Source organism: Raphanus sativus, chromosome 4 (assembly GCF_000801105.2).
Source record: "Raphanus sativus cultivar WK10039 chromosome 4, ASM80110v3, whole genome shotgun sequence".
NCBI classification, from domain to species: domain Eukaryota; kingdom Viridiplantae; phylum Streptophyta; class Magnoliopsida; order Brassicales; family Brassicaceae; genus Raphanus; species Raphanus sativus.
The window spans coordinates 17,761,910-17,773,551 of record NC_079514.1 but is presented as its reverse complement, the minus strand read 5'-3'; the positions used below and the strand labels follow the sequence as shown (position 1 = coordinate 17,773,551).

The 11,642-nt window shown below is 35.7% G+C and overlaps 2 protein-coding genes across 2 annotated transcripts; both read right to left on the bottom strand.

Moving 5' to 3' along the window:
* Positions 1-2,896, bottom strand: LOC108850443 (uncharacterized). The gene is made up of 2 exons (XM_057008010.1): positions 1,465-2,896; positions 1-1,349 (listed from the first exon to the last, which is right to left on the bottom strand). The coding sequence occupies exons 1-2, from the start codon at positions 2,894-2,896 to the stop codon at positions 1-3; spliced, it is 2,781 nt and encodes a 926-aa protein (XP_056863990.1).
* Positions 2,897-4,458: 1,562 nt separating this feature from the next.
* Positions 4,459-9,091, bottom strand: LOC108850442 (disease resistance-like protein CSA1). The gene is made up of 5 exons (XM_018623975.2): positions 8,619-9,091; positions 7,434-8,517; positions 7,041-7,355; positions 5,640-6,554; positions 4,459-5,432 (listed from the first exon to the last, which is right to left on the bottom strand). Exons 1-5 carry the CDS (start codon positions 9,089-9,091, stop codon positions 4,749-4,751), a joined length of 3,471 nt encoding a protein of 1,156 aa, XP_018479477.1. The 3' UTR covers positions 4,459-4,748.
* Between the last annotated feature and the right edge of the window lie 2,551 nt (positions 9,092-11,642).

Sequence of the window (11,642 nt, the reverse complement as noted above, 5' to 3'; positions counted from 1 at the left end):
TTATGTAGTATAGCCGTCTGGCCCCGGTGATTTCTCATTAGGCATCGCGAACAGCACTGTCTTGATCTCATCAGAAGTAACTTCCTTGGTTAGATTCTCCTTTTCCATATCAGTACACTGGTAGGATAGGAGATTTTGAAGTTCGGCTACCTCAATACCCTCATAGCTTTCTGGCCTGTGCTGCAGAAACTCACGAAAGTGCCTCTCTGCCTCAATTTTAATTTCCTCCTGCGAAGTTACTATAATACCAGTGGGACATTTTATCTCCTTTATGGTGTTTGCAATTTCACGCATTGTTGCACCCCGATGGAATACTTTGTTATTCCTATCACCAACATCTAGCCAATGCATCTTCGACTTCTGCTTGAGAAAGCTTTCCTCTAGGCCAGAAATAAAATCCCATCTCTTATACGCAGTACTCTCACCCTCCATGTTCTGATCACTTGGATTTCTCATGTTCTCTTCTTGCTTAAGACACAAATCTTCAAGAGAAGCTTTAGCCTTGACCGATAGGTTCCCTAGTTTCTTCTTCCCCAAGTCACGGATCACCGGCTTTAATCCCTTGAGCTTTTTAGAAAATCTGTGCAGAGAAGATGTAGAGAGGAATATGGGTTCAGTTGACTCCCAATACTGACCCACTGCCGGGGAAAACTCCTCCAAATGTGTAATTGCATTAACAAACTTAAACGGTCTTTTAGGACGGCCAAGCTCTGATTTGATTTGTATGCGACAGCGGAGATGATCAGAGCATCCCCCACTTTCAAATACAGCGTATGACTGAGGATCAGCAGCTAACCAGTGGTCATTGAAGAGAGCCCGGTCTATCTTCTTCGATATAAGACCCTCTGATCTCTTATTACACCAAGTGTAATGAGGTCCATGCGCTGGCAAGTCCAAGAAGGAGCAATATTGCACGACTTCATTAAATTCTCTCATTCCTTGAGTAACCATAGGAGCAGTCTCATGAGAAGAATGATCCTCCATATCCAAAGTTTCATTAAAATCACCAACCACTATCCAAGGCTTATGTCGAATAATAGGTGAATCTTGGTGTAGTTTCAGGTCCTTCCAAAGTTCCTTTCTTTCTTCTGCATCGTTAGAGGCATACACAATGGAATAGAAGAATTCCTCTGCTCCCTCTATCGATATGGATACTGTGATGATCTGCCCACTTTTGAAAAAAGGTGTTACACGAACATCCGAGCTCCACACAAGCCAAATTCTCCCCAGCGTATTGAACTCATAGTTTGAAATCGTACTCCAGTCTCTGAAAACTGTAGATAAGATTCTCTCACTTTTGCTCTCCTTTACTCTTGTTTCCAACAACCCTCCAAATTTGAAATCTTTGCCTTGAACCCAACTCTTCACAATCGAATTCTTCTTTTTTTGGTTGAAACCTCGAATATTCTAAAAGAAACTCGACATATTAAAGATTTTTGGTAGTTCGTTTCCTCCCTGCAGTACTTGCTAAGTTGCTTGTACTTTGGGACTTCACTTCTGATGCGGTTCTGGTTGTACTTTTCAAGTGTCGTGTAGATACTCTCCGAGCATTCTGACCATCTCCTATCTCCTGTTTTGATTTCTCTATATTGTTATGCTTTTCAGCATCCCCACGGGATTGATCCTCTAGTATCCCCCCCTCTTCACTATCTTCTTCAGTATGTGAAACAGTTCCAGACTCCTCTTGTTCATTCTCCAGAACGGCAAACCCGGAAGGCGAGCTAGTGATGCTGTCCTCCTTTGTTGCTTTCAATGTTGAACGACCTTGCTTAGTTGGTGATACATTTGACCAGTTTTCCTTGTCTGTATCAGTCAACTTATTCAACTGGGCTTCTGCAACTTCCTCTCTCTCTTTACCCACTTCCTTCTGCTTACTTCCTCCATCTCCTTTCTCACCTACTACCTCCACTGTTTTCTCCACATCACTTGTTGCTACTGTCTCAGTTAGTATTGCTTCTCCAACACTGTTTGTCTCCTCATCTCCTTCGGGTACAATGGCCAAAACAGAGGATGCTTCAGTCATTTCAGTGATCGGTTTCTCTTGATTAGATTCTTCACCAACCGTCTCCATTGCTCCATCTGTCTTTTTTAACAAACGAATTTTTTTACTTCCACAAGTTTTCCCCGAGTGGCCCCATTTGGTACAGATATTGCACTTTGGTGGTAGCCAAGGGTAGACAAAAGTAACATCAGCTTCAACTCCTAGTTTTGACCTGAAGTGATGAGATTTCGGTAGCTCCTTCGTCACATCAACTTCTATAAATACTTTTGCTTCCTCGAAGCTCTTACAGAGAATTGTATCTGGATGCAATCTTGTAGGCTTCCCCACTGCACTAGCGATGAATCCCAAACCCTTCCATGAGAACATTTGTCTTGGAACGTGTTTTAAGACAACCCACATGGGTATCGTTGTGATCTCCACCACTTCCTCCTCCTCTTCCGGAGACCACTTTGATACAACCATGGGGATATTTGCTATGTTCCACATTCCGCGTCGCAGGGTCCGAGCACGTATATTCGCATCCTTTATTCTGAACTTTACGGTAGTCGAATCTACTTCAAATACTTCTATTCTTATAGATTGATTACCCAAAGGCCAAATTTTGTTCACAATGGCATGAATCTTTGCAACGTGAGGTGCAGTATCCATGAATTTCCCTTCAATTAGATCCTCCCATAGAGGTACCATGTTTTCGATTACTCCATCCGGAACCTCAACAAAATTCTTCCCTTCTTCTGAACCATACTGCAGAACGTGTTCTGTCAAAACAGAGCCCGATTGAGCCATAGCGACCCACGACGGCTTCTTTACCCCCTTGACTGGATTGCTCGCGCTGTCTTTATCCCCCAACGGCGGAAATTCAGCTAAGTCCGGCGCCGGAAGCGGCCCGGCCATCGATGACGTGAGTAGAAAACCAGAAAACCCTAATCGCTCCAAAATCTCCCTTGCCACGTCAGCAGAGAATCACCCTCCCACTTTTTTTTTTCTCCAATTTTTATAAGTTCTCAAGACTTTCTAATCTCTTCACTGGAATCCTGGGTCTCTTCACAATAAGTGTTATAAGTCTAGCTTTCAAGAGGTCCTTGTCTCTTCTATGAAGCTCCTCGCCAAATGCTCGGAGAGCTAATGGAATCCTTGGTCTCTTCACAATAAGTGTCATAAGTTGTGCATGTTTTCCTATAAGTTTCACTAACTTTCCATACACTTGTTTGTAGTTCTCCTTGAGATCATCTTGTAGTTCTTCAGCAGTTTTTCCTTTTGGGAATCAGAAGATGTACTTACTTCATTTTGGTGTACCTCAGATGCAACAAGGTTGGTTACAAATTTACAATTCTCTCCAGTGGCAGGTGCATAGGTAGATTAAAATCCTCCAAAAACAAGTCCTGTGATATTTTCTGTGGACGATGGTGTTTATCTTATCCAGTTCCAGCTAGATATAGCTCTTTCAGGTTTGGTGTGAAATACTCCATTTCCTAGAGTTCTTGGCAAACTGATAGTTCAAGAACTTCAAAAGATTATAAATGAAGCAGACTTTCATGATACTAAAACTAGTATTTAATCTTTTACACTTATCTCTCACACGCTCACTCCAACAGATATTCAAACAGTTGGGGGTTATTGGTTCGAGTAGTTTAATGGATTTTGAAATTCTTTTCAATCTAGAAATCTTTGACAAATCTATTGATTCTAAAATCAAATAAATAGATTTCCAGAATCAATGATATAGATTTCAAAATAAAAATAAATGGATTTACCATTGAAGTTCTAGTTATGGCTTCTTCAAACATATACTCCGACAATAAGTTTTACAAGATCTAATTCATGTTTAATGTATAAATTTGACAAAAGCAGTTTAAGAACCTATCAAAACAATCGTGAAGACATTGCTAAGTTTGACAAAATATAATTTTTTTTTCATTTGATAGTGTTTCTTCTTGATATGTGATTGCTTCTATTATTTGTTACACAGTAATTCACTATGTTTGTATGATGGACACGTTTCGTGCCAACTCGTTTGATAGTGGAGACTTCAATAAGAAAACTCCACCACTTTATCTTTTTTCGCAGCCACCGTTTTAGTTGCCGGAATCACAATAGAATAATAAAATTATATCAACTGACGCTTAATTAGGGCACAAAATATAAAAAAATATGAATAACACAAATCCAATCAAAATAACAACGTTTCAGTTAATATTTGTTCCTTTGTATTTTACTCTTATAATTATTTATAAATCCACTCAAATCCATATTTAAATCAAATCCGTAAACAAATATATATTATTGAATAATACATGATTCTAAAATCTATTTTTAAATCATAGAACCAATAACATTAGATTTTAAATTCGATTTTAAAAAATAGAACCAATAACACTAGATTTGACTTAGATTTTCAAATTCATTAAAATATATGAACCAATAACACCTTTTTTTTTGTTTTTACAGACAAAACAGAGCACGACTTAAGGACAGAGACATAAAGCAACATCCAACTCAAGTTAATATCCCATTTCTTCTTGTCCAAGACTACATTAATATTCCGAGAAGGCGAATTAGTTGCAGGCATGCGTTCTCTGTCTTCTCATGGTGCATCAAAATCTCAAGTGGTCGGTTCTGAAATAACACATGGGTTTTGGAGTGGTTACAACTTGCTTTTAAACCCTTTGTCCCATCCCGAGACTGCTTTCTTAGAATTGATCCTTGTAACCGAGCTTTTCATTTCAATCTTCCCCAGAATCTGGATTCAATATAACCTTAACCCTCTTCTCAACTGATCAAAAAAACTCGTTCTTCCCCAGAGACGAACAAATATACTTTCGCCTGGTCTGAGTTCATCTCCCCTTGAACTTCCATCAGCGCCTGAACCATTGTCTTTTGGTACTGCGTCAGCCTTTGCATCGCTAACACCATTATCAGGTTCACAAACCAATTGATTTGCTTCAGCGTTTGCATGCCAAGAACCGTTATCAGATTCACAAACCAAACTGAAACCGCACTTCAGCACCTCACATTTTGCATCCTCAGAAGTACCATCTGTGACTTCAAATCTGATGGAGGCTTTAGTAGGAACACGCCTCATCTCACCGTTGAACAAACTGGTGAAACCAATAAAGACGTGGGTAGACTTGATCCTGCATTGTTGTTGATTGTCTGTCTCGGATAAATCTCCGATATGGAAATTGAAGAAGCTAGAAGACTTCTCGACATTGTTCAACTCACATATGCATTTTACCATGAAGTTGTTGTTTTGGATTTTGTAGTTTTTAAATGAGACAACAGCACATAAAGCTATGCCAACAAACCCATTGTCACGCAGATATGGAGGCAGCTCTCGCTCTAACACAGCTCCAGAAGCTTTGTTATCGAACCATGCAGGAACTACACTTCCAGGAAAGCAAGTGGCAGCCAAAGTTTCAAAAGCAAGACCCTTCATAGTAAACAAAATATAACATAATTATTAAAAGATCAAAAATATAATATAAACTCTATAATTTAATACACGATAAATTAATAAATTTATCTATAATATAAAATATAACATAATTTAATAAGATAATAATTACAACATGAGAAATTTCCAAGTTATAAATAGAAAAGAAAAAGTAAAAGAGTGGAGCTAGAGCGGGAGAAATACCTTGTTGTGGCGATTCAATGCATCTGATGAGATCCGGGTCTTATTGTGAACATAGCATATTATTTCATTTTTTGCGACGTGCTCCAGTTTCTCGCAGTTGGTGAAGATAAATGAGGAAGGACCCTTCTCCGTTGGCAAAAGTAGAGCTAAAGGACTCGCTACTGTTTTTAGCGAGATGCAACCATGTGCATTTAAGTACTGAAGATTAGGTGGCAGCGTTAAAAGAGATGTGAGATTCTTGCAATACCTCAAGTCCATCCATTGCAAGTTATAGAGTTTACTGATGCAAGGTTGCAGGCTTTTGATCATATCATTTCTGCTTAAGCACAGACGCCGCAGCATGGATAGGCCATTCATCTCGAGTTGATCTTGAAGTGGCTTTTCAACTGAGGTCCCATCAAGTAGTAAAATCTGTAGATTTTCCATGGTCACCTTAATTTTAGGAAAAGTCCTAAGCCTTGAACAACCAGAGAGCATAAGTTCTTCAAGAGCCTTCAACTTGTCGAGACAATCCGGAAGAGACTCCAACATTGTGCAGTTTTTCAAGTTCAACAACACAAGTTTCTTGAAGTTCTGGATGGTCGGAGGAAGAGTGGAGATTATAGTGCCATCTAAATGAAGAAATTCAAGATTATTGGAAATCAGCTCAAATTTGTTAAAGCTTGAGCAACCACTGAGGATGATCGTGTTGAGAGAGATTAAGTTCAGCTTTTCTGGCAGAGAGGAGAGCGTTGTGCATCCTCTGAGGTTCAGAAAAACAAGTTTTTTCATATTTCCCATATCTTCTGGCAACTTTTCCAGACTCGTGCAGCCTTTAAGATTCAGTCTTCGAAGATCAAACGCCTTCGACAATGCTGACAGGTCAGTCAACTTAGTTGAATGGCTTAGATCCACCCATTTCAATCGGGGCAGTTCCTGTAATAGTTTATACGATAACGGTAAAGTTTAACATTTTACCGAAAGAAGGAAAATGTTTGTCACTTGTCAGTACCATATGTAATACTGTATATGGGTTTGAACTCAATCAATGACTGTAGGATACCAATAATAGAGTATATGAATATACATGGATGTTAATAAATATGTTGGGATTACATATTAGATCCATTAGGGATATTCACAAGTATTAACCAATTTTCAAAAAACAAAATCCTATTTTTTTTTTTTAAAAAGATTGTTTCCCTTATATTGTCTATAGCCATTTTTATAACACTGGTCCTAACTAACTACCATATCAAAAGATACATGTATATCTATTCTAACAAAAATACTACGCTACATGTTTTGGTTAAAAAGATTAATATTTTTTTTTCTAAAACACATGTATGTGAACATTGATTTTCATTGGATACATCCAAGATCATAGACCAATGAAGTATGAAAATGCTCGTAAAGACACACCTTAACAGCTCCCCAAACACGTTCGATCTTCTTATTGTAAGGCAGCCTGAGATCAATAAGATTTTTTGGGTTGAAGTCTGATGGAAGCTCCTCCAAGTCAAAGTTATCCCAGTGGAGATATCGAATCTTTTCGAAGGGGAAATCAAGTCTTTCGGGCAAGTATACTTTACAGTTCTCTGGAAAGTGAGAGTCATAGATTTTGAGGTACCGCAGATTCATTGGGTTGAACTTTTCGGTAAATCTTTCACGGTCTACTGGTATTCCTTTTGTTTCTGTGCATGTGTCTAGAAAAATACCTCTCACATATTTTGTTTCCTGGTAACAAATCATAACATAAAGAAGTTAGCAGAGTGCATAAGAAGTATTTATAGGACTTGAGATCATTTCATGTACCTGCTGAACGGCATCTCTTAGAATTGCAGTAGTTTTCCTATGATCACACATTCTTTCCCCGGACCTAATTTCTTTGCCAAATGCACATAGTAGATTGTGCATCTCTATTTTTCCCCCAGAGATACAAACGAAAAACTTTTCAGCAAGCTTTTTAACAACATCACCACATTCAGAATCCAGTAAACACTTTACGTAATTTTCTTCCTCTGATCTGAAGAAACAAGCTATGTCGAGAAACGCATCCTTCTGCTGAACAGTGAGTTCTTCATAACTGATTCTTAATTCTCTACTGATATTAACATTGCACTTGTATGGCAGGTTTTCTAGTCTCGTCGCCCATTCAGCCTCATCTTTCCCATTAAGCTCCTTTCCAAGTTCCACGAGGGCTAGTGGATTGCCTCCAGCATAATCCACAAACTTTTGGGTCAGCTTGGGAAAGTTCCCGGTGGTACTAGAGACTCCACCTTTAAAGGCATGATCCTTAAAGAGCTGCCAGGCATCTGTATCGTTCATAGGAGGGACAACATAAATTTCGGGAAACAATTCTGCTATCGATGACTTGTCGCGCGTTGTAATGACAATCTTGCTCCCCTTCCTAATCCGTCTTCTGTTGTGGAGTAAAAACTCTATGTGCTTCTTCTGGCTTACATCATCCAAAACAAGAAAAATTTTCTTTGAGAAAATTTTAGCCTCGTCATTTAACTCTTGACCTTTCAGAAGCTCGGACTCCAGATAATGATGCCCTCTCAGTTGGACCATCTCACGAATGTTCGAGATAATCTTGTTAAACACATACCTGTCGCTATAATTGTCGAAATACATTTTAGCGAGAGTAGTTTTACCAATCCCAGGCATCCCGACAATTCCAACAATTTGAGTTTGGTCGCAACTAAAATCTATCATTTCTGCCAGTTGCTTTATGCGGTGATTCATGGCATCATCAAATAAAGACTTTTCAGAGGAACTACTGCTACCAGAAGTTACCGGTGATATCTCCCTAGAAATCACATTGTGTAAGCTTGGTAGTCGATCTAGCACTTCCTTGACCGAGGAAACGATCTCTTGAATGAGCAACCTCTCGTTACTACAATACAAGTGAGATAAACTAAAATAAGATTCTAGGATAAGAGACAAGATTAAATGATGAATCAAAAAATAGTTTTTCTTGTTTTTTCTTTTAAATACCTATAGTTCTTCAAAAGCAAGCCAATATTGCCTGTCGCAGACTTTAAAGCCGCGGTCCAAATGGGCAGAGAAGATGGATTATGTTGACTTTCTACATATACCTTACAGCCAAAACTTCCGTATGGACTTCCTACATCCTTTGGGGTCACGTTAAAGAAGATTGGGATGACTCTAAGTTTTCCTTGTTTCGCTTGTTTCATTACCTCAACAAGCTCGTTCAGACACCACTTCGACTCAGCGTACTGGCTTGAAAAGATTGGTAATGCGATTTGTGATTGCTGGATTCTAGTGAAAATGACATTCTGGCTTTCGCTCGGGGTCTCTTTGTTGTCTATGTAGTAGTTGATTTCAGCCTGCTTGAAAGCACCCTCCAGATGGCTAATGAAGTTATTGCGCAGATCTTGCCCGCTAAAACTGATGAACACTTGCCATTGTTTAGAGACTACTTGGGAAGAGGAGGGAAAATCAGCCATTGCAAAGTTTTTTGGTTGCAAGATGCACTAACTCTGGATCAATTCAATTAAGACCCTTCAATTAATCATCTACTGTTTATGATGGTCAACTTCATCAAATTTATATTTTCTTATTATCTCAACTGCGTTTCATCACGACCCAGTAATTAATGAATTATTGAAATAAACTTAATCAATCATCTATACCCGGTCTTTTAATATTGAATTTATTAGACTATGGTTAAGATCTAATCCGTTATACATAACACAATACACTAGTTTAGTTTTGAATCATTAGAACTATGGTTAGATCTAATTATTACTCAATTACGAAGACTATTACATACTATATAAATTACATAATGGCATTTATTTCTACTTATATATTATATACTTTTACGGACCCAAACAAATTTTTACCTAGGTCAAGGTATTTTAGATATATAAATATTCTTTATGAATAACTTTTACTAGTTCATCAAATTTTATACTTTTTCTTCTTTTACAGTTTTACTAGTTAAGAAGTGAAATTTTATTCATTAATAAAAGTTATAAGACCCACATTTATAAGTAATAAAAATGTTGATGTTCTTACATAGGTATACTCTTGAAGAACTAATAGAAAGTTGATATCTTCTTAATTATATAATGAAAGATTATACTACTGTTATCATGTAAATAAAACATATATATTTTACTAGAGTTTGTCCGCCCTACAGACAGAAATTTATAATAAAACTATTTTATTATGTTGAACAGTGTTTATCTTCTTGTTTAAAAACTAATTTTAAGTTTCACACTTAGAGTTTTGACCCAAAAATAGTATTTATGATATAAGATAATTCTATTTGTAGTAGTTCTATAATGGTGTGGTGATTTTGTAGTAGTCGTTTGATGATGTTGCGATTTGTTTAAAATGAGGAATGTATTATTTGAACAGTCGCAACATTTTTGAGAGTCACATATTTAGTTACCATTAGGAATTCTATAATGTATGTGAGAAAATACATTTTACGGACAGGCTAATAGAGATATGATTAAATATAAGAACTTGTTTAGTGAGGTTCGTATGAACGTTTTAGCCTATCTTCTTTTTTTTTTGAACAAATGCCTATCTTCTTAAATCAAAATTCGAGAAAGTGTGTATATTCACCGGATTTTTTTCTTACAACTTTATGCCTTGAACACTTGCACCATTTAAGTGATTTTGATAGGAGATCTCGAAAGTTATAAAGGAGGAAATTGGATGTAGAGAGTTTTGCTTACATATGGCCGGTCCGCGGTACAGCAAGATGTGATGTATTAGTTTTTTTCCGTGATATAATTTGTGTGTAAATTTTCTTTTATTTTCATTTAGTTGTGAGTGTGATTATGCTAAACAATCAGTGATGTCGATCTATATCAAAATTTAGTTATAAAAGTAAAAGCGATATGTGGGCATATTCAGTATTATCGCTGATTTGATTCAGAGTTGTAAAACTTTATAGTGTTATAATACTTTTAACACTTTTCTAAATTTAAACATTGAACATTATAAATTAAATCGATCAAATCTAACACAATAGAGAAACCTTGTTAAACCATGGATCATGAAGGATATTTTTGGATCTTATGGAGCAGAAAGTTGAGTGTCAATCTCTTATTCTTCCTCTTTAGCCAAAAAAGGAGCATAGATATTTTATATATTATGTTTTTATCAAATGAGAGTTTCTCTGCTCTTTTTATCAATAAGAGCATGAGAAATCAAATATAATTATAATTTAGATTTAAATATATATATCTTATTATATAAATTTTGGTTCTTCAAAGTTAATAGTTGCACATGTCAGTTATATAATTAGGATTATGACATGTGTTAAATAACAATTTTTTTTAAAAAACTAAACCAAAAGAATTTTAAAAGTTAGTTTTCATTTTTTCAAAAAGTCTTAAATAAAAAAACTGTAAAGAAACAAATATTTTCATATAAATAATTATTTAATAATATATTTTTTAAACATGGGTTTAAAATAATTATAAGATACAGAAAATGTTGTAAGATCATTTTTCTTTAAGATTTTAGAAAAGGAAAATTACTATCAAATAATATTTGTAATTATATTTTTCTAAAATTTAAAAATGGAAAATTACTATTAAATAATATTTATTATTAATTCTAAATAAAGTTACTATTAAATAATTTAATTATTAAATCATTTTTTTTTGGTTTTTCAAAGTTAGTAATTATTAAGATCGCGACACAAGTCAATTATATATTTAGAACTAGATTTTCAACTCGCGCTATGCGCGAGTCTATATTAATAATTAGTATCATTGTATACTAATATTAAGATAATATGCATTTTATATGAAACTTTATTCAATGTGTGCTTTATTATTGTTCATATTTAGACTTTTATACCATTATATTCTTTAATAACTAATATTTAGATATCTTCTTGTTGACCCAAAAAATATCTTATTTTGTGAATGTAAATTTGTTGTATATTTATAAATGTGTTTAAATTTTTTAATAATATTTTTATAAAATTATATTAACTGTTATAGTCATATTAATTAATATTACACTATA